We start from the raw sequence: 24,340 nt of genomic DNA, 5'->3' as shown, positions 1-24,340 counted from the left end.
TCCTGGACACACAGTGAGTCCCATAGTCCTGGACACACAGTGAAGTCAGTGAGACCCATAGTCCTGGACACACGGTGAAGTCAAACAGTGAGTCCCATAGTCCTGGACACACAGTGAAGTCAAACAGTGAGTCCCATAGTCCTGGACACACAGTGAAGTCAGTGAGTCCCATAGTCCTGGACACACAGTGAAGTCCAACAGTGAGTCCCATCGTCCTGGACACACATTGAAGTCCAACAGTGAGTCCCATAGTCCTGGACACACAGTGAAGTCAGTGAGTCCCATAGTCCTGGACACACAGTGAAGTCCAACAGTGAGTCCCATAGTCCTGGACACACAGTGAAGTCAAACAGTGAGTCCCATAGTCCTGGACACACAGTGAAGTCAGTGAGTCCCATAGTCCTGGACACACAGTGAAGTCAATGAGTCCCATAGTCCTGGACACACAGTGAAGTCAGTGAGTCCCATAGTCCTGGACACACAGTGAAGTCAAACAGTGAGTCCCATAGTCCTGGACACACAGTGAAGTCAGACAGTGAGTCCCATAGTCCTGGACACACAGTGAAGTCAGTGAGTCCCATAGTCCTGGACACACAGTGAAATCAAACAGTGAGTCCCATAGTCCTGGACACACAGTGAAGTCAGTGAGTCCCATAGTCCTGGACACACAGTGAAATCAAACAGTGAGTCCCATAGTCCTGGACACACAGTGAGTCCCATAGTCCTGGACACACAGTGCGTCCCATAGTCCTTGACACACAGTGAGTCCCATACTCCTGGACACACAGTGAAATCAAACAGTGAGTCCCATAGTCCTGGACACACAGTGAAGTCCAACAGTGAGTCCCATAGTCCTGGACACACAGTGAAGTCAAACAGTGAGTCCCATAGTCCTGGACACACAGTGAAGTCCAACAGTGAGTCCCATAATCCTGGACACACAGTGAAGTCTAACAGTGAGTCCCATAGTCCTGGACACACCGTGAAGTCCAACAGTGAGTCCCATAGTCCTGGACACACAGTGAAGTCCAACAGTGAGTCCCATAGTCCTGGACACACAGTGAAGTCAAACAGTGAGTCCCATAGTCCTGGGCACACAGTGAAGTCAAACAATGAGTCCCATAGTCCTGGACACACAGTGAAGTCAGTGAGTCCCATAGTCCTGGATACACAGTGAAGTCAAACAGTGAGTCCCATAGTCCTGGACACACAGTGAGTCCCATAGTCCTGGACACACAGTGAAGTCAAACGGTGAGTCCCATAGTCCTGGACACACAGTGAAGTCAGTGATTCCCATAGTCCTGGACACACAGTGAAGTCCAACAGTGAGTCCCATAGTCCTGGACACACAGTGAAGTCCAACAGTGAGTCCCATAGTCCTGGACACACAGTGAAGTCCAACAGTGAGTCCCATAGTCCTGGACACACAGTTAGGGGCAGGCGTACAGGAAGCACAAGACACAGGACAGATGGGACAGTTGTCCTAAGGCAGACAAGACGAACAGACAGGTCGAAAAAAATAGGCAGACATTCAGGCACACATAGAGAGAGACATACAGATAGACGGACAGACAAGACATGCAGACATGGTGAACAGACAGGTAGACATGAACAGACAGGCAGACATGATGAACAGACAGGTAGACAAGATAGGACGGACAAAATACAGACATACAACCAAGACGAACAGGCAGACATACAGACAAGACAAGACATAATTTTAGACAGGCATGCAGATAAGATGAACAGACGAGACGTACAGACAGACAGGAAAAGCAGACAAGACATACAGACAAGACGAACAGACAGACTAGACAAAGAAGACAGACGCACTCTATGTGTGACACGTGGTGGTGTTGCGTGTTGCAGTATCCCAGCCAGCGGTTCGCCAGAAAGGCCTCTTCCGCCAGCTCGCTTCACATCAGTCCTCCCAAGGTCAGTTCTTTTTTGTTTTTTTGTTGTTGTTTTTTGACTCACTGTTTTAACCCGGTGTGTGTGTGTGTGTGTGTGTGTGTGTGTGGTAAACTTTAACATTGACATTTTCTCTGCAAATACTTTGTCAGTTGACACCAAATTAGGCATAAAAATAGGAAAAATTCAGTTCTTTCCAGTCATCTTGTTTAAAACAATATTGCACCTCTGGGATGGGCACACAAAAAATAATAAAATGAAGCCTAATTATATGCAAACTGCATTTACTGTTATATTTATATTTTTTGTATTCTCTAAACTTGGCACTTTGATCTGATATTCTGACACAACAACAAGAGCAGTCATTATTATCATTTTTTGTTCAAACAGGAACTTCTTTTGCTAAGCATGGAAGTTTTATTTATTTTGCAAACGTTTTATTGCAGATAGTGAAAAAGGGAAATTACTCTGTAATTAATGCTAGGGGACTTAATTTGCCACAAGTGAGTCTTGAAGGCCTTGCCTCTCTTGTTCTTTCTTTGTTTTCAAACTTTTTTTTAATTCATTTTTGCTTTTACATTTTTCACATATATAACAGAATACATTTACATTACAAGCAAATATGCATCATGGATAGATCAACTATGTATTCAACATTTTATATATTAACGTTATATTACGTTAACTGTATGTCCTTAGTAGTTCTACATATTAGAGGTTCATGTGTGTATAAATATGAAGGACATATTTAAATATGAAAAGAAATATAGACAGATAAATAAAGATAAATAAATAAGGGAAGAAGAGAGGAAGAAGAGAAATCTCAGTTCTTAGCCACCAGTCTTCTGCTACTGCTCCTTGTTGTTGTTGTTGTTTTTGTTGTTGTTGTTGTTGTTCTTCTTCTTCTTCTCCTTCTTCTTCTTCTTCTTCTTCTTCTTCTTCTCCTCCTCCTCCTCCTTCTTCTTGTTCTTTTTTTTTTCTTCTTCCTCTTCTTATTTTTCTTGTTCTCCTCTTCCGCCTTCGCCTCCTTCTTCATCTCCTCTTCCTCCTCCTTCTCCTCCCCCTCATTCTCCTTCTGCTTCTCCTCCTTCTCATCCTGCGTTCGTACACTGTAACTTATGGGTGATAGAAATGATGTCCAGATGGGGAGAGAGAAACAAGCAGACAGGCAGACAGACAGACTGACAGACAGACAAATAAGGGGTGGGGGTGTACAGATAGGTAGGGTACAAGGAAAGAGAGAGGGAGGAGACAATCTCTTCATAAACGGGAATAACTGGCATGTAAGTACGGATTTTTTCCTTCCTTTTTTATATTGAGCCATGACCCCAAAGTGGATCTTAAGTGAAAGAAGCAATTTGCAAAGAAAAAGGCGAAAAAAAAATATTAAAAAAACAGTGAAAACGCATGCATCACTGCAGTTATCCCTTATCCCCTGATCGCACTTAAAAAAAATATTTATCCAGTTATATCTGTTTAGTTAATAGGGTTTGTTTTTTTGGGGGGGGGGTTTGTTGGGGTTTTTTTGGGGGGTTGTTATTACTTCTTCTTTAGGCCATACTAAGCGCGTTGGATTACCCGGCAGGTCAGGCATCTGCTTAGCAGATGATGGTGTAGCGTATACGGATTAGTCCGAAAGCCGTGACACCTCTCAGAGAAGCTGAAACTGACACTGTCCACTCTAACCCCCGGTTATTCCTGTCCCTCTTCCATCCTTCACCACCCTCCTGTCCACCCTTCACCACCCTCCTGTCCACCCTTCACCACCCCACCCTCCTGTCTACCCTTCACCACCCTCCTGTCCACCCTCCTGTCTACCCTTCACCACCCTCCTGTCCACCATCCTGTCCACCCTTCACCACCCCACCCTCCTGTCCATCCTCCACCACCCTCCTGTCCACCCTTCACCGCCCTCCTGTCCACCCTTCACCGCCCTCCTGTCCACCCTTTACCACCCTCCTGTCCATCCTTCATCGCCCTTCTGTCCACCATTCACCGCCCTTCACCACCCTCCTGTCCACCCTTTACCACCCTCCTGTCCACCCTTCACCGCCCTTCACCACCCTCCTGCCCACCCTTTACCACCCTCCTGTCCACCCTTCACCGCCCTTCACCACCCTCCTGCCCACCCTTTACCACCCTCCTGTCCATCCTTCACCGCTCTTCACCAACTTCCTGACCACCCTTCACTGCCCTCCTGTCCACCCTTCACCACCCTCCTGTCCACCCTTTACCACCCTTCACCACCCTCCTGTCCATCCTTCACCGCCCTTCTCTCCACCATTCACCACCCTTCTATCTACCCTTCACCACCCTCCTATCCACCCTCCTCTCCACCCTTCACCGCCCTCCTGTCCACCGTTCACCACCCTTCTGTCCACCCTTCACCACCCTCCTGTCCACCCTTCATCACCTTCCTGTCCACCCTTCACCACCCTTCACCGCTCTCATGTCCACGCTTCTGTCCACCCTTCACCACCCTCCTGTACACCCTTCACCGCCCCTCTGTCCACCCTCCACCACCCTCCTGTCCACCACCCACCCTTCACCACCCTCCTGTCCACCCTTCACCGCCCTCCTGTCCACCATTCACCACCCTCCTCTCCACCCTTCACCACCCTTCTGTCCATCCTTCACCACCCTCCTGTCCACCCTTCATCACCCTCCTGTCCACGCTTCTGTCCACCCTTCACCACCCTCCTGTCCACCCTTCACCGCCCTCCTGTCCACCCTCCACCACCCTCCTTCCACCCTCCACCACCCTCCTGTCCACCCTCCACCACCCACTCTTCACCACCCTTCTGTCCACCTTCCACCACCCTCCTGTCCACCCTCCACCACCCTCCTGACCACCCTTCACCGCCCTCCTGTCCACCCTTCACCGCCCCTCTGTCCACCCTCCACCACCCTCCTGTCCACCACCCACCCTTCACCACCCTCCTGTCCACCCTTCACCGCCCTCCTGTCCACCATTCACCACCCTCCTCTCCACCCTTCACCACCCTTCTGTCCATCCTTCACCACCCTCCTGTCCACCCTTCATCACCCTCCTGTCCACGCTTCTGTCCACCCTTCACCACCCTCCTGTCCACCCTTCACCGCCATCCTGTCCACCCTCCACCACCCTCCTTCCACCCTCCACCACCCTCCTGCCCACCCTCCGCCACCCACCCTTCACCACCCTTCTGTCCACCTTCCACCACCCTCCTGTCCACCCTCCACCACCCTCCTGACCACCCTTCACCACCCTCCTTTCCACCCTTCACCGCCCTCCTGTCCACGCTTCTGTCCACCCTTCACCACCCTCCTGTCCACCCTTCGCCGCCCTCCTGTCCACTCTCCACCACACTCCTTCCACCCTCCACCACCCTCCTGTCCACCCTCCGCCACCCACCCTTCACCACCCTCCTGTCCACCCTTCACCACCCTCCTGTACACCCTTCACCGCCCCTCTGTCCACCCTCCACTACCCTCCTGTCCACCACCCACCCTTCACCACCCTCCTGTCCACCATCCTGTCCACCCTTCACCACCCCACCCTCCTGTCCATCCTCCACCACCCTCCTGTCCACCCTTCACCGCCCTCCTGTCCACCCTTCACCGCCCTTTACCACCCTCCTGTCCATCCTTCATCGCCCTTCTGTCCACCATTCACCGCCCTTCACCACCCTCCTGTCCACCATCCTGTCCACCCTTCACCACCCCACCCTCCTGTCCATCCTCCACCACCCTCTGTCCACCCTTCACCGCCCTCCTGTCCACCCTTCACCGCTCTTCACCACCCTTCTGTCCATCCTTCACCACCCTCCATCCACCACCCTCCTGTCCACCCTCCACCACCCTCCTCTCCACCCTCCTGTCCCACCCCTCCACCACCCACCCTTCACCACCCTTCTGTCCACCCTCCACCACCAACCTGTCCCCCTTCACCGCCCTCCAGTCCACCCTCCTGTCCACCCTCCACCACCCTCCTGTCCACCCTCCACCACCCACCCTCCACCACCCTCCTGTCCACCCTTCACCACCCTCCTATCCACCCTCCTGTCCACCCTCCACCCTCCTGTCCACCCTTCACCACCCTCCTGTCCACCCTCCACCACCCACCCTTCACCACCCTCCTGTCCATCCTTCACCACCTACCCTCCACCACCACCCTTCAACACCCTCTTTCCACCTTCACCACCCTCTGTCCACCTTCACCACCCTTCTGTCCACCCTCCACCACCCTCCTGTCCACCACCCTCCTGTCCACCCATCATCACCCTCCTGTCCACCCATCACCACCCTCCTGTCCACCCTTCACCACCCTCCATTACCCTCCTGTCCACCCTTCACCACCCTCCACTACCCTCCTGTCCACACTTCACCACCCTCCTGTCCACCCTCCACCACCCACCCTTCACCATCCACCCTTCAATCACCCCTACTGTCCACCCTACAACACCCTCCTGGGGAGAGCGATGGGGTGGGGTGTGGGAGTAAGGGAGGGAAGGAGAGGGGTTGAGAGGAATCAGTGTGGATGAGACAGACAGACAGACAGGAACGCACAGAGGGGGAGAAGAATGTGTGTGTGTGTGTGTGTGTGTGTGTGTGTGTGTGTGTGTGTGTGTGTGTGTGTGTGTGTTCACCTCCAGTATCAAAGTCGTTAAAGATGTTCGCTTTCGAGGTATTCTGTTTTCCTCTGCTTTGTAATGATTTTAGCTAGAAGAAGGGGGCACAGAGAGAGAGAGAGAGAGAGAGAGAGAGAGAGAGAGAGAGAGAGAGTATGTCCGTGTGTGTGTGTGTGTATGCTTTGTCATGATTTTAGCTAGAAGAAGGGGGCACAGAGAGAGAGAGAGAGAGTGTGTGTGTGTGTCCGTGTGTGTGTGTGTGTGTGTGTGTGTGTGTGTGTGTGTGTGTGTGTGTGTGTGTGTGTGTTGTCATTAGAGGGAGATAACTAAAAAGATGGAGAATTTCTTGTTGGAGAGGAATTACCTCCCTTCGTTTAAGCAGTCCCACTCGAATCTGAATGTTTCTGTGAAAACGTTCAGTCACTCACTACCAGCCATTTACATGTCGTACTACCTATGATAAGCAGACAGATCTATAGGCATAGATAAATATAACTGAAAGTATAAACGAATGGTGAATGAACAGATCAACAGACAAATAAATGAATGAATGAGTCAATAAGGAAATGAGAGAATGAATGGATGAATGAATAAGCTAGTATGAAATGATGATGATGATGATGATGATAATGATGATGACCATCATCATCGTCATCATCATCACCATCATCGTCACCATCACCATCATCGTCGTCACCATCATCTTCTTCTGCACCATCATCATCATCATCATCATCATCATCTTCATCACCACCACACTCACCATCATGTATCAATAAAGACTAACGTTTTCCCTCTCTCCCTCCAATCCCCCCCCCCCCCCCACCCATCACGGCAGAGAGTAAAGAACTCGTGCTCCTCGCCCTCCTCCCCTGTGCTGACCCGTCACCACTCGGAGCCCGGCCCCTCCACGCCCCCTGGCGGAGACCACCTGTACGCCACTGCCACCAACCCTGACGACCACCCCCGCCCCGCCCCCCGGACCACCTCCCTCCCCAAAACCCCCACCCCCACTTTCTCCACCACCCTCACCAACACTAACACCTCCGCGGCGACCACCCCGTCCCCGTCCTTCAAGGACGACGATCAGGACGACTACTATTACTCTACGGTGAAGAGGAGCTCCGACTCCAACATCCTGGACAACTGCAGAGGAGGGGGAAGGGGAGGAGGGGGAGGTCCAGGTCTCCGGAACTCGGACTCCAACCTGCCCACGAGCAGTAGCAGCTACGGTCACCACCCTCAGCACCGATCCTTCCCCCACCCCTCAGAGCGACACGTCCTGGACAACAGCTGTCAGGGGACCGTCCTCCGACGACCTGCCGCTTCTGAGAGCCCCCACCCTCCCATCCCGGGCTCTTCCTACTCCTGCCCCTCCTCCTCCTACTACTCCACGCCCATGGCTGTGCAGAGGAGGTCCATGCCGCCCCTGCCTGGCTGTCCTCGAGGAGACTCCCCCAGCAAGAAGGTCCACGAGAACATCCGACCTGCCTCGGCCATATCAGAGGTAATGTGTGATGTGTAATGAATACGGTTTTCCTTGGCCATATCAGAGGTAATGTGTGATGTGTAATGAATACGGTTTTCCTCGGCCATCTTGGAGGTAATGTGTGTTGTGTAATGAATACTGCTTTTCCTCGGCCATCTCAGAGTATTGTGTGATGTGTAATGAATACTGCTTTCCTCGGCCATCTCAGAGGTAATGTGTGATGTGTAATGAATACGGTTTTCCTTGGCCATATCAGAGGTAATGTGTGATGTGTAATGAATACGGTTTTCCTCGGCCATATCAGAGGTGATGTGTGATGTGTAATGAATACTGTTTTCCTCGGCCATCTTGGAGGTAATGTGTGTTGTGTAATGAATACTGCTTTCCTCGGCCATCTCAGAAGTATTGTGTGATGTGTAATGAATACTGCTTTCCTCGGCCATCTCAGAAGTAATGTGTGACGTGTAATGAATACTGCTTTCCTCGGCCATCTCAGAAGTATTGTGTGATGTGTTATGAATACTGCTTTCCTCGGCCATCTCAGAAGTATTGTGTGATGTGTAATGAATACTGCTTTCCTCGGCCATCTCAGAAGTAATGTGTGACGTGTAATGAATACTGCTTTCCTCGGCCATATCAGAGGTAATGTGTGATGTGTAATGAATACTGCTTTCCTCGGCCATATCAGAGGTAATGTGTGACGTGTAATGAATACGTTCCTCGGCCATATCAGAGGTAATGTGTGACGTGTAATGAATACTGCTTTCCTCGGCCATCTCAGAGGTAATGTGTGATGTGTTATGAATACTGCTTTCCTCGGCCATCTCAGAAGTAATGTGTATTGTGTTATGAATACTGTTTTCCTCGGCTATCTCGGAGGCACTGTGTGTTGTGTAATATGTGTTGTGTATTGTGTAATGAATTTTGTTTTCCTTGGCCATCTCCGAGGTGATGTGTATTGCATAATGCGGGGAGGTTTTTCTTACCTTCACTTACCTTGCCGTATATTACCTTACCTTACCTTAACTTACCTTTCTCCAGGTGACGGCCCAGAAGCTGGAGAGCCCCAAGCGGGTGGTAATCGGGGAGGTGACCACAGCCTCCAGGACTTCCTCTCCCTCCTCTTCCCTCGGCCTGGACCAGAAACCCAACGGCATCCTCAAGAAGGACAGCAGCTCTGGGGGCACCTCGGGGTCTGTGCAGCACAACCCTGACAGGCTGTACTCCAACCCGAGCTCCATCCGGAAGAACTCGGGGTCCGCCCTTGGACAGCCCAGGCTCACCTCAGGGGGGAGTGTGATGGACGTGGAGGAGCATAGACGTCCCTTGCCGCCGTCTCCTACTCCTTCTCCTCCACCTCCTTCTCCTCCTCCTCCCCCCTCTCCTCCTCCTCCTCCTCCTCTGGACACAGACGGACGCCCTCAGTCTTACCTGACCGTGGACACTGGCGTTGCCCCCAGCAGGGGTGACCTTTCCACTCACACGTCAGAGTCAGAGTCCCCGGAATGGCCTTCACCCCCGGAACCCCTGACCCCTCAGACCCCTACCACCCCTGAGGGGGCGGGGCGTCACATCGAGTTCGACAGCGACACCATCAAACGTCTGCTCCGCTCCCTACCCTCCTCACCCATGGACAAGGAGGCCGAGTTTGACCTCGGTTTCCATGACGACCCCACGCTCCAAGGTGAAGGTCAGGGTCAAGGTCGCGGAGGTCGCCGGGGCAGCCAGCTGTCTCGCACCAAGAGCCTCACCACCTACGACCGCACGCCCGTGAAGGGAGGCGACTCGGCGCGGGGCAGGGGGAAGAAAGCAGCAGTTGCGGGCCCTGGTGGTGTGGTGTGCAAAGCCGGCCAGGTGCAGAGGTCCCGGATGTTCAACAAGGTAAGGTAATGACGTCAGGTTTGTTTGTCATTTGTTGTTATTGTTGTTTGTTTTTTGTTGTTGTTTTTAAGACATTACGATACTTGTTTCGTAATATTTTTTTAGAGCTCAACGAGCCATTTTTCTTCTTTTTCATTTATTTGACTCCATATGGCTCAATACAATACAATACAATACAATGCAATGCAATACAATACATATCTGTGGATGTATCCTCTTTTTCTCCTTTTACTTTGTCATTTATGATCAATGCATATTATCATGTTCCATGTCTGAAAAAAAAAAGTAAAAATGAAATTAATGGGGAGAGTCACTGACTCTGTACACACCCTGTCCACGTCAATTCGATGACCCGTCCACCCTTCCTGTGCACATTTAATGACCCTCAGTCTCTCTTACCCCCCACCCCCCCCACCCCCAACCCCCACACACCCCCTCCCCCTTCCCCAACACACAGGTGGCACTGGAAGAAGAGCTCCGTAAAAGGAACCGCTGTGTCAAGGCAGCCACCATCGCTGCGGCTGCCGCTGCTGCTGCTGCTGCGTCCTCGTCTGCGTCTGCGTCTGCGTCCGGGACGACACCCCACCAGCTGCCAGCCGCCTCCTCCCAGCCGGGTACCCCCTACCCTGACAGCGGCATCGGGTTGATGGCCGACACTGCCCCCTCCCTCCCCTCCCTCAGCAGTGGACACTCCTCTGTTCGAAAAGGTCAGTGACTGTCTGTGCAGTGTGCAAAATGTGGGTGTGGGTGTGTGTGTGGGGGGGGGGGGGGGGGGGGGACGGGAGGGTGGCACGTAAGGTTTGATGTATGGTAGTGTCGTGTGTGTGTTGTGTGTGGTGTGTGTGTGTGTGCACGTAAGTTGTGTATGTATGCGTGTGTGTGTGTGTGTGTGTGTGTGTGTGTGTGTGTGTGTGTGTGTGTGTGTGTGTGTGTGTGTGATGGGAAATGGTGTGTGGAAGGTTTGATGAGGGGGGGGGGGGGGGGAGAGCGAAGGGGGAGGGAGTGTGTGTGTGAAAGGGCGTAAGGAGGTGGGGGAAAGGAAGGGGAACATTTTAAAATATATTTTTTTCAATTGATTTATCCACTGATTTGAGGAAGGGGGTGGGGTGGGCGGGAGGGCGAGAGGGAGGGGGGTAGAGGCGGCGGGGACGGAGGTGGCTGGAGGAGGGAGGGAGGGAGGGGGGTGATGTGCTGGAGCAAAGGAAGGAGGAAAAGGAGAGTAGTGGTAATGGTGGGGGCGGGGCCGGGGTACTACACGGTGTAGTGAAATGGATGGTCAAATGAAAATGGAAATACTTGAATTGCTTCTGACGAAGATTAAAAGGACGGCGGAAAAAGTGTCCAAGTCTGACAGCCCCGCAGAGTGGTACTACTGAGCTCATTTCTGAAAGTGCCAATGTGGATTTTTACCCACCCCCAACTTTCTGGCACGTGAACTTCCATTGTTTACAATGAAAAAAAAAACCAACTCTTTTTTTGATAAGTCACGGAATAAGTGTCAAGTCTTGGCGAAAACATTGATTTTTCAAAGGCATTTTTTCAGGCTCTTCACTGTGCACGTCAGTGTAACTGAAGCAGCCGTTCGTGAAATCAGTAAGAGACCTGTGGTAAACCTTATAATAGCCTGTATATTTTGATTGAGGTTAAAGGTTACGGGTCTCCCATATAGCCTCTTAGGGCCATCGGAGCAGTGAATTGACATCCACAGTGGCTAGGGCTGGGCATTGGAAGGCGGGGCCCAGTCCTCTCCGTACGCCGTTTTGAGAACAGATCGGAGCAAAGTACCTTGCCAGGCCGAGACTGACACAACACCAGGCCGAGACTGACACAACAACACCAGGCAGAGACTGACACAACACCAGACTGACACAAAACCAGGCAGAGACTGACACAACACCAGGCAGAGACTGACACAACAACACCAGGCAGAGACTGACACAACACCAGGCCGAGACTGACACAACACCAGGCAGAGACTGACACAACAACACCAGACAGAGACTGACACAACACCAGGCAGAGACTGACACAACAACACCAGGCAGAGACTGACACAACACCAGACAGAGACTGACACAACACCAGACAGAGACTGACACAACAACACCAGGCCGAGACTGACACAACAACACCAGACAGAGACTGACACAACACCAGGCCGAGACTGACACAACACCAGGCAGAGACTGACACAACAACACCAGACAGAGACTGACACAACAACACCAGACAGAGACTGACACAACACCAGACAGAGACTGACACAACACCAGACAGAGACTGACACAACAACACCAGACAGAGACTGACACAACACCAGACAGAGACTGACACAACAACACCACGCAGAGACTGACACAACACCAGACAGAGACTGACACAACACCAGACAGAGACTGACACAACACCAGACAGAGACTGACACAACACCAGACAGAGACTGACACAACACCAGACAGAGACTGACACAACACCAGACAGACACAACACCAGACAGAGACTGACACAACAACACCAGACAGACACAACACCAGGCAGAGACTGACACAACACCAGACAGAGACTGACACAACAACACCAGACAGACACAACACCAGGCAGAGACTGACACAACACCAGGCAGAGACTGACACAACAACACCAGACAGAGACTGACACAACACCAGGCAGAGACTGACACAACAACACCACGCAGAGACTGACACAACACCACGCAGAGACTGACACAACACCAGACTGACACAACACCAGGCAGAGACTGACACAACACCAGGCCGAGACTGACACAACACCAGGCCAAACGAGGGATCGAACCCTGACCACTGGATCAGAGGCCCAGTTTCCCGCGATGCCATTTATAATCTGAATATGTCGCTCCATTTTAAAAAAAAAGAAAAAAAAAAGAAAAAAAGATGTGATATATGATTATTTTAAAATCTGCATTTATGAAGAGGTCCGTAGCTTTTTGTGAAGTGTGTACCTCCTAACATTGTCACTGGTGTAGGGTTACCCTAACATTGTCATTGGTGTAGGGTTACCCTAACATTGTCACTGGTGTAGGGTTACCCTAACATTGTCATGGTGTAGGGTTACCCTAACATTGTCAAGGTGTAGGGTTACCCTAACGTTGTCATTGGTGTAGGGTTAAGGGTTGGAAAAAAAAGGTCCGTAGCTTTTTGTGAAGTGTGTACCTCCTAACATTGTCATGGTGTAGGGTTACCCTAACATTGTCATGGTGTAGGGTTACCCTAACATTGTCACTGGTGTAGGGTTACCCTAACATTGTCATTGGTGTAGGGTTACCCTAACATTGTCATTGGTGTAGGGTTAAGGGTTGGAAAAAAAGGTCCGTAGCTTTTTGTGAAGTGTGTACCTCCTAGCATTGTCATGGTGTAGGGTTACCCTAACATTGCCATTAGTGTAGGGTTACCCTAACATTGTCAAGGTGTAGGGTTACCTTAATATTGTCATTGGTATAGGGTTACCCTAACATTGTCATTGATGTAGGTTACCCTAACATTGTCATTGGTGTAGGGTTACCCTAACATTGTCATTGGTGTAGGGTTAAGGGTTGGAAAAAAAGGTCCGTAGCTTTTTGTGAAGTGTGTACCTCCTAACATTGTCATTAGTGCAGGGTTACCCTAACATTGTCATTTGTGTAGGGTTACCCTAACATTGCCATTGGTATAGGGTTACCCTAACATTGTCATTGGTGTAGGGTTACCCTAACATTGTCATTGGTATAGGGTTATCCTAACATTGTCATTAGTGTATGGTTACCCTAACATTGTCATGGTGTAAGGTTACCCTAACATTGTCATTGGTGTAGGGTTAAGGGTTGGAAAAAAAGGTCCGTAGCTTTTTGTGAAGTGTGTACCTCCTAACATTGCCATTAGTGCAGGGTTACCCTAACATTGTCATGGTGTAGGGTTACCCTAACATTGTCATTGGTGTAGGGTTAAGGGTTGGAAAAAAAAAGGACTCGTCATCATCTGTTCTTCTCACAGTCAGTGGTGACCTCTGGCCCGGACCTTTGACCTTTGGTGATGGGCTGACCTCCAGTGACAGGGGTCAGGGAACTGAATGTCAAACTCGTTACGGTCTGTCACAGCTTGTGATTGACATACACCGTGTCCGTTCACTTTGAAGAGGAGAGAGAGGGGGTGGGGGGAGGAGAGAGAGGGGGGAGGGAGACGGGAGAGAGAGGGTGGGGGTGGATGGGAGATAGATACTGTACTGTTGTGTCAGGGTGTCGGTGAGGCCTAGACAGAGAGAGATATGTAAAATAAGAGAGAGAGAGAATGTGTGTGTGTGTGTGTGTGTGTGTGTGTGTGTGTGTGTGTGTGTGTGTGTGTGTGTACTGTAGAGTCTTGGTGTCGGTGAGACGTAGACAGAGAGATGTGTACAATGAGAGAGAGAGAGAGAGAGAGAGAGAGAGAGAGAATGTGTGTGTGTGTGTGTGTGTGTGTGTGTGTGTGTGTGTGTACTGTAGGGTCTTTGTATTGGTGAGACGTAGACATACATACAACAGCACGCACACGCACACACACACACACACACACACACACACACACACACACACACACACACACACACACACACATATATATATATATATATATAGAGAGAGAGAGAGAGAGAGAGAGAGAGAGAGAGAGAGCGAGAGAGAGAGAGAGAGAGATGGTTTTGGGTGGTTGCTACCAAACACTGTATTTCCCTGGTGGAATACTTTCTACCTCTGGAGTAAAATTGAACACGCTTTGGAGGAATTTTGTCTTGTCCTACCACTGTTTTCTCAGGTTTTCAGTTTTCACTGTTTTCAGCAGAACAACTGGCTGGGAAAATAATATTTATATATTTGAATGACAACGTATGTCATTGATCTTGTTTTGCCGCTTTGAGTTTTCTTCAGATTTTGTTTTCAGAGTCGAAGAACAAGGCTTTTTTTGTGTGTGTGTGTCTTTTTCTTTTTTTAAAGATCTATGCAACACCACGGCAACCAGATGAGATCAGTATCTTCCCAGCATGATTTTATTGTTGTTGCATTTTCTTTTTCGTTTTTCCCCGTTGCTTAAGCGTACCACATTTGATTCTCTCTCGTAATATTCACAGTAGTCATAATCGCATTTCTCTCTCCAAACTCTGACGTCACGCAACACAATAATTGCATCCCGTGATGTCGGGGAGCAAGTGTAATTCAATTCCTTGACGTCTGGAGCAGGGGAATTCAGTTCCTTGACGTCTGGAGCAGGGGAATTCAGTTCCTTGACGTCTGGAGCAGGGGAATTCAGTTCCTGGACGTCTGGAGCAGGGGAATTCAATTCCTTGACGTCTGGAGCAGGGGAATTCAGTTCCTTGACGTCTGGAGCAGGGGAATTCAGTTCCTTGACGTCTGGAGCAGGGGAATTCAGTTCCTAGACGTCTGGAGCAGGGGAATTCAGTTCCTGGACGTCTGGAGCAGGGGAATTCAGTTCCTTGAAGTCTGGAGCAGGGGAATTCAGTTCCTTGACGTCTGGAGCAGGGGAATTCAACTCATTGACGTCTGGAGCAGGAGAATTCAATTCTTTGACGTCAGGAGCAGGGTCGGAATTCAATTCCTTGGCGTCTGGAGCAGGGAAATTCAATTTGCTCTCTGAACCAAGCATTTGCCGGCTTTACATCGACGAGAGTTTTGGGGTGTGTTTTTTTTTTTGTTTGTTTGTTTGTTTTTTGTTTCCCAAAGTCTTCCCCGCTTTTCCCCTTCACTATCGACATGTTGTGCACAAATCGTTTCTCTGTTTTTACCCGCTGTCTCTCCCTTCCTTCCTGTCTTATTACGAGGCGCTTTCCCAGTTCCCTCTGGTGCCTTATTACCGCACTTCCTTCCAGTCATGCTCCGGTGCTTTGATCGTATCGGTTCTTTTCCATGCAGGTGGCTGGATTTACGGGCCCTGCTAATTTCACACTTAGTGTGTCTTTTGTCGTCTCCCTTGCTTTTGACATATAGTGTGTCTTCTGTCGTCCTCCTTACACACAGTGTGTCTTCTGTCGTCCTCCTCCTTACACACAGTGTGTCTTCTGTCGTCCTCCTTACACACAGTGTGTCTTCTGTCGTCCTCCTTACACATAGTGTGTCTTCTGTCGACCTCCTTACACATAGTGTGTCTTCTGTCGTCCTCCTTACACATAGTGTGTCTTCTGTCGTCCTCCTTACACATGGTGTGTCTTCTGTCGACCTCCTTACACATAGTGTGTCTTCTGTCGTCCTCCTTACACATAGTGTGTCTTCTGTCGTCCTCCTTACACACAGTGTGTCTTCTGTCGACCTCCTTACACATAGGGTGTCTTCTGTCGACCTCCTTACACATAGTGTGTCTTCTGTCGACCTCCTTACACACAGTGTCTTCTGTCGTCCTCCTTACACATAGTGTGTCTTCTGTCGTCCTCCTTACACACAGTGTGTCTTCTGTCGTCCTCCTTACACATAGTGTGTCTTCTGTCGTCCTCCTTACACATAGTGTGTCTTCTGTCGTCCTCCTTACACACAGTGTGTCTTCTGTCGACCTCCTTACACATAGTGTGTCTTCTGTCGTCCTCCTTACACACAGTGTCTTCTGTCGACCTCCTTACACATAGTGTGTCTTCTGTCGTCCTCCTTACACACAGTGTGTCTTCTGTCGACCTCCTTACACATAGTGTGTCTTCTGTCGACCTCCTTACACACAGTGTCTTCTGTCGTCCTCCTTACACATAGTGTGTCTTCTGTCGTCCTCCTTACACACAGTGTGTCTTCTGTCGTCCTCCTTACACATAGGGTGTCTTCTGTCGACCTCCTTACACATAGGGTGTCTTCTGTCGACCTCCTTACACACAGTGTCTTCTGTCGTCCTCCTTACACATAGTGTGTCTTCTGTCGTCCTCCTTACACATAGGGTGTCTTCTGTCGTCCTCCTTACACATAGTGTGTCTTCTGTCGTCCTCCTTACACATAGTGTGTCTTCTGTCGTCCTCCTTACACATAGGGTGTCTTCTGTCGACCTCCTTACACATAGTGTGTCTTCTGTCGACCTCCTTACACACAGTGTCTTCTGTTGTCCTCCTTACACACAGTGTCTTCTGTCGTCCTCCTTACACATAGTGTGGCTTCTGTCGTCCTCCTTACACATAGTGTGTCTTCTGTCGTCCTCCGTACACACAGTGTGTCTTCTGTCGTCCTCCTTACACATAGGGTGTCTTCTGTCGACCTCCTTACACATAGTGTGTCTTCTGTCGACCTCCTTACACATAGTGTGTCTTCTGTCGACCTCCTTACACATAGGGTGTCTTCTGTCGACCTCCTTACACATAGCGTTTCTTCTGTCGACCTCCTTACACATAGTGTGTCTTCTGTCGACCTCCTTACACATAGTGTTTCTTCTGTCGTCCTCCTTACACATAGGGTTTCTTCTGTCGACCTCCTTACACATAGTGTTTCTTCTGTCGTCCTCCTTACACACAGTGTGTCTTCTGTCGTCCTCCTTACACATAGCCTGTCTTCTGTCGTCCTTCTTGTTTTTTTCTCGGGACGTGGGGATGGGATGGGAAACTCGTGGATTACGTCTCCCAGAGAAATCTTTCGCTGTTCAATTTACGCTATGTGTGTGTGTGTGTGTGTGTGTGTGTGTGTGTGTGTGTGTGTAACTCTGTCTGTCTGTCTGTCTGTCTGTCTGTCTCCCTCCCTCTCTCTCTTTCTTTCTCTCTTTCTGTCTCTGTCTCTGTGTCTTTGTCTTTTTGTCTCTCTGTCTCTCTCTCTGTCTCTCTCTCTGTCTCTCTCTCTCTCTCTCTCTCTCTCTCTCTGTCTCTCTCCCCTGCATGTCTTCTTGTCAGTTTATGATATGTATTGCTTTTGGAAGATTGATGCAGCAACATGAAATCAATAATATATATATATATATATATATATATATATATATATATATTACCCTCTGTACCAAGCATCTTTTTGCCTGCTCAACACAACCAACCTAATCTGACCAGCGCGTGGGTTTACACGTAGGATATGCGGTAGTTTTTCTTCTTCCTTTTCTTTATTTTTTTTTTTAATGATCATTTTTAGCAGATTGGATGTAGCGTATATGCATCGGTCCGCACGCTTTGATACCTCCTAGAAACTGAAAGTGAAACTTGTAACTGACCCTACCGCGATTTCTTTGGGTGAGGGGTAAACCCTCCTTTTCCACTGATCAGCATGGTTGGTAGAAATGATGAAATCCCCACCCCCACCCCCCACCCCCACCCACCCCCACCCCCCACCCCCGCCGCCTGTTTGCAGTCCCTGCCCAAGAGGAATTAGTGTCTTCATTTCCCATGCTGACTTATCACCGCCATTCGTTCCAGTCACCCTCCAGTACCTTCAATCTTATCGGCTGTGTTCGGTACAGCTGGTCAGAGGAGTTACCGTCCCTGTTAATTGTGTGTTGGGGGGGGGGGGAGGTGGAGGGGGGATGGAGGGATGTGTGCGGGGTGGACGGGGGAGGGGCGTGGGGGGGCTGGGGGGGGGGGGGGGGTTGGGAGGGGGTTCTGTCTCCTGTCTGCCTGCTTGTTGGCACACAGGCACAGAAACATGCGCACACGCGCAGGCGCACGCAGACACATACATACATACATGCTTACATACACACATGCCCACACACAGACACACCACACACACACACACACACACACACACACACACACACACACACACTGACAGGCGCAGATTAATTTTGTTATAGTTCATTCAAAGAACACCAGTCCAGAGACGATTCTCATACACTCGTTTTACTTTTCACTGTATTTCAAACGTGCATGGGATCAGTCACACATGATGACGTGTGATGTGAACCGTGGCCAGTGTGGCTGCAGAGGGCAGGGTGTGGGGGGGGGGGGGGGAGGGAATGCTGGATTGTGGCCATGTGCAAGTCAAGTTGTTGTTGTTTTAACTCACTCAGTACGGCCAGTCCTCTCTTCTCCTCTACACAGACCCCTCGGATGTCCAGTGGGTTTCTCAATGACCCAACTTTTAGCTTCCGTCGTCAGAATTGTGGTATTCTTTGTCAACATTCACCTCTTCAGTATAAGAGCCTTCCGCTTGCAATATTTTGATGGTGGTAATTGGGGTGAAACGCTATTAACGTCGTCTCTTTCGCCGTTCGTATGGAGAGAGTTAACAAACAAATAAACAAATGAATGGGTAAATAAATGAATGAATGAATCAAGCAATAAATAGATAAATGAAATAGTAAGTAAAAGAATAAATGAACAACACTTCGTTGTTGGAGAGAGTGAGAAAAGACAAGAGTTGAAAGAAAGAAGACAAGGAACTGAAGCTTCTATATATCGATTAGCCCAAGATCATGCAGACAGAGCTTTTTTTTCTTTTCTTTTCTTTTCTTTATAAGAGAAACAGTCAGTGAGTGTATGCCGGTCAGCATAAACGAATAGATGAGAAAACAGATGGATAAGAATATAGACAGATTAATGATAAACAAATACGTCTTTTTTTCATTAATCTTTTATCTATTCATTTTGGGAAAAAGAAAAAAAAAAGAATAGCAAAAACACCAGTGAGCAATTCTGATGGGGGTTTAAATTATAGCCGGACGCCGCCCGCACCGCACACTGGGCACACAGGTCAGCAGGGTGTGATGTCGGTATCGGGTAATGACGTCATGGCAGGAAGTGGCAGCATAAAGACTTTATGGGGGTCACCAGACGCCGCGTCTTGCTGTTTGCTGTCAGTCGGTATCTGGGAACGACGGGCGCAATAGCCGAGTGGTTAAAGCGTTGGACTGTCAATCTGAGGGTCCCGGGTTCGAATCACGGTGATGGCGCCTGGTGGATAAAGGGTGGAGATTTTTATGATCTCCCAGGTCAACATATGTGCAGACCTGCTAGTGCCTGAACCCCCTTCGTGTGTATACGCAAGCAGAAAATCAAATACGCACGTTAAAGATCCTGTAATCCATGTCAGCGTTTGGTGGGTTATGGAAACAAGAACATACCCAGCATGCACACCCCCGAAAACGGAGTATGGCTGCCTACATGGCGGGGTAAAAACGGTCATACACGTAAAAGCCCACTCGTGTGCATACGAGTGAACGTGCGAGTTGCAGCCCACGAACGCAGAAGAAGAAGAAGGTATCTGGGAACTACACGTAGTAGGACGAAGGTGATGGTGATGGTCATGATTAATGGGTACACTAGTGTTACGAGTCATAGCAGCAGCAGCAGCAGTTGTAGTGTTAGCAGTGGCTGCGAATTTACCGATTAAACGCGTAGATGTGGATCAGCCGATACGGTAACGTAAATGATGATGGCGATGATGACGATTGATGATGATGTCAGGTTCTGAAGAAACAGCAGCAGCAGGTGAAGTGCTACAAGCAGCTGCCAGTTCATCGACGACAAAAGTCAGATGTTCATCTCATTATTCTCTGTCTGTGTGCACAGTGTACAGGTTTGAATGTGTGATGTGTGTGTTGGTTTGTGTGTGGGATCTGTAAACCTTTGGGTTTTTTTTTTCTCACAGGAAAGGTGCAACACACACACACACACACACACACACACACACACACACACTGACACACATACACACACACACACACGCGCGCGCGCGCGCGCATATATATATATACATATACATATACATATATATAGAGAGAGAAAGAGAGACAAAAACAACATCAACACATCACCACTGCAAATCAGTTTTAAAAGTTAAACCAACACTTCTTTTAACGCTTCTTCCACTCTATGTGGAGAACGAAGACATCAGGGTTTGGAGTTATAGTTTACTCTGTGTGTGTGTGTGTGTGTGTGTGTGTGCTCACGATATCAGGAATTGGGGGGAACAAAACTGACTCCAGATTTGGGTTTTCCTTCCAACCGCCCAACCCCCTTACTTCACGCCCCATCACTCTCTCTCTCTCGTTGTGTGCGTGTGCGTGTTCGTGTGTGTGTGTGTGCGTGTGTGTTGTGACGGATGAAGAACTGAAGAGTCAAGAGAGAGAGGAAAAACCCGCACTGCACGGAGGAGCTGGTGATACGTTGAGGTTTTCCTCTCCACTTCTCCCTCACCTTGAAGGAGCAGAACACGTCGCTCTGAGCGTTGGTTCGTTGAAGAAAAAAACGGAAGTGGGCCCTTTACTGGCACTGCAAATCTTATCATCCGTCCTCTTGTCCATGCCCCTAGCTCCTCCCCCTCACACACACTCCGCACTCCCTCCCCTGCCACTACACATACAAAGTACAAGATGTGTGAAGGAGTCTTGCTGTCTGATACCTACTTAGTTGGGCCCTTCGCTCCCTGCCGAACACACGCCATCAACGACGTTTCTCCACTGACTCGACTCCGGGCTGTCCTTTCTGCATCCTGCTGCGGCATGTATTGTCGCCCCTGCATGGATTGTCGCCCCTGCATGGATTGTCACCACCGACAAATGCGTGCAGCCCTCACTGCACGTATTCAGTTGTCGCCCCTCTGCACTGTTGCTGTTGTGAGGCGTGAGGAGTTATGACGTAACTTTTACGACAAAGCGAAGAGTCGTTGAATGGCTGTGCCCTCGCAGATAACACACACACACACACACACACACTCAGCTCACTCACTCACACACGCGCATATAGTTGTTGCTTTTCATCTGCTTGTTTCCTCTCTCTCTCTCTCTCTCTCTCTCTCTCTCTCTCTCTTATACTTTTTCTATTTTTTTCATTGATGGCTTGATGTAAAAAAGCAATTGTTGCTTAGTCAATTTACCATCATGAAATAAAACCTTGATTTGACAGTGACTGTAGCCAAACCTGACCAGTTTACAGCCCATCCACTCTTGACTTTTATGATCCACTCAAGATCCCGGAATCACTGGGTGAGAAGTTGTGACGTAACTTTTATGACCCAGCTGGGTTGTGCCCTCGCAGATAAGATAACACACACACACGCACGCACACGCGCGCGCACACACACACACACAAACACGCAAACATGCATGTACATTCACACACACACACACGCCAAATACACCTGTACATATTATACCCCCTCTCCCACCACACACCCCTTTCACATAAACACGAATGCAATCCCTAACACACGCACGAGACACATGCGTGCGCACATGCACTCAATAACAACAACAGCAACAGTGCAGAGGGGCGACAATAATTGTGTGCAGTGAGGGCTGCACGTATTGTCACCGGCGACAATCCATTCAGAGGCGACAATCCATGCAGGGGCGACAATACATGTCGCAACAACACCACCAGTGCAGTGGGGTGACAATACATGTCGCAACAACAGTGACAATACATGCCGCAACAACAGCACCAGTGCAGAGGGGTGACAATACATGCTGCAACAAACAGCACCAGTGCAGAGGGGTGACAATACATGCCGCAACAAACAGCACCAGTGCAGTGGGGTGACAATACATGTCGCAACAACAGTGACAATACATGCCGCAACAACAGCACCAGTGCAGAGGGGGTGACAATACATGCCGCAACAAACAGCACCAGTGCAGTGGGGTGACAATACATGTCGCAACAACAGTGACAATACATGCCGCAACAACAGCACCAGTGCAGAGGGGCGACAATACATGCCGCAACAACAGCACCAGTGCAGAGGGGTGACAATACATGCCGCAACAACAGCACCAGTGCAGAGGGGTGACAATACATGTCGCAACAACAGCACCAGTGCAGAGGGGCGACAATACATGCCGCAACAACAGCTCCAGTGCAAAGGGGTGACAATACATGCCGCAACAAACAGCACCAGTGCAGAGGGATGACAATACATGCCGCAACAAACAGCACCAGTGCAGAGGGATGACAATACATGTCGCAACAACAGTACGAGTGCAGAGGGGTGACAATACATGCCGCAACAAACAGCACCAGTGCAGAGGGGTGACAATACATGTCGCAACAACAGTGACAATACATGCCGCAACAACAGTGATAATACATGTCGCAACAACACCACCAGTGCAGAGGGGCGACGAAACGTACAGTGAGGGCTGCACGTATTGTCACCCATGACAATCCATGCAGGGGTGACAATACATGCCGCAACACATGCCTCCAGCTGGATCCCAGCCTCTTCAGCTCTTCTTCAGTGTCCCGCCTCCAGCTGTTCTTGGGCCGTCCTCTCTTCCTTCTCCCCCTGGGGGTTCCGGGTCAGAGCCTGGCATGTAGTCAGTGTTGGATGGTGATTTCCTCAAGGTATGGCCAATTATGAATCCATCCCCACTTTCGTCTCAGGATCTGTTTCCCAACTGGTTCCTATCCCCCTCTTTCAGTTGCCACAGTTCCTTGTTTCTAATTTTGACTGGCCAGTGGATCTTAAAAATGCGCCTAAGACAACTGTTGATAAAAGTCTGGATCTTCTGTAGCATCATTTTGGTCATTCTCCGCGTCTCTGTTCTGAAGAGAAGGATGGACTTCATGCTGGAATTGAAGATGCGTATTTTCGTTGTTGTGGCTATTACTTTGGAGGATATATATATATATATATATATATATATATATATATATATATATATATATATATATATAAGATTGCTTAAGACAGCATTCATATGGAGGTTCATGACATTTTTTAGCCTCAAGCGAGCTCGCGCGGATTATAACAACCATAATAACATGGAGAGAGCCATGCTGCTGCTGCTGCTGCTTTCCTGTTTCTTTACGGGCGTGTGGCCCTCATTCATTCACTGTCCCAGTCTCCACATACAGCCAAGTGCAGAACGACCTAGCAGTGATAGCAGCGTGCCGCTCCGTCGCTCCCCCCCCCCCCCCTCCCCTCCCCCTCCTCTACGCCCCATCCTCTCCCAGCTCTTGGTTCTCAGGCGTCCATCACATGTATGATTACTGGGAGGTGCCGCGCTGGCTGGCTGGCTGCTGAAGGTGCCGTCACTGTGTGTGCAAGATGAAAAGTGGTATTTTGGCGGGTCGGAAAGCCTTTTGCACTCGGTTCTTTTAGCTTCTCCACTCTCTCCATTTCCCGTGTGTAGTTTCTTCTCTGGTTTTCTGACTACGTGTTGTTATACGTCATGGTTTTTATTCTTTGGTCCCTTTGTTTTATAGTTATGCATGATTGTGGAAGTTAGGTGTGAAAGCGCTCTGATTTGTTTCAGGGTCAAATGTAGTGCTAAATTGATACATTTAGTAGTAGTAGTAGCAGTAATCAAATCAAATCAAAACAAAAATACTTTATTGATCCATATGGAAATATATTGTGCAATCACAGCTCGTTATAAACACCAACATAAAATACGCACTATAAAAGACATTAAAAGTAGTAAAATAAGAACGTTTGAAGTAGTAGTAGTAGTATTAGCAGTAATAGTGGTTAGTGTTAGTAGTAGTAGTAGTATTCAGAAAATGAGAGAGTGTGTGTGTGTGTGTGTCAGTGTGTGTGTGTGGTGTGCACATGTTTACATAGATC

At 49.3% G+C, this 24,340-nt stretch overlaps 1 protein-coding gene across 1 annotated transcript in view; it reads left to right on the top strand.

Annotated features, from left to right (window-relative positions):
* Positions 1-15,309, top strand: part of LOC143283515 (uncharacterized) — a 69,656-nt gene extending 54,347 nt beyond the window's left edge. Inside the window, exons 3-7 of the mRNA XM_076589759.1 lie at positions 1,870-1,935; positions 7,360-8,028; positions 9,052-9,891; positions 10,349-10,598; positions 15,113-15,309. Coding sequence (XP_076445874.1) covers positions 1,870-1,935; positions 7,360-8,028; positions 9,052-9,891; positions 10,349-10,598; positions 15,113-15,309 — 2,022 coding nt within the window. The remainder of the gene's footprint in view (positions 1-1,869; positions 1,936-7,359; positions 8,029-9,051; positions 9,892-10,348; positions 10,599-15,112) is intronic.
* Positions 15,310-24,340: the final 9,031 nt, after the last annotated feature.

The sequence above is a fragment of the Babylonia areolata genome, chromosome 6 (assembly GCF_041734735.1).
Source record: "Babylonia areolata isolate BAREFJ2019XMU chromosome 6, ASM4173473v1, whole genome shotgun sequence".
Lineage (NCBI taxonomy): Eukaryota > Metazoa > Mollusca > Gastropoda > Neogastropoda > Buccinidae > Babylonia > Babylonia areolata.
This window is presented reverse-complemented; position numbering and strand designations above follow the sequence as displayed.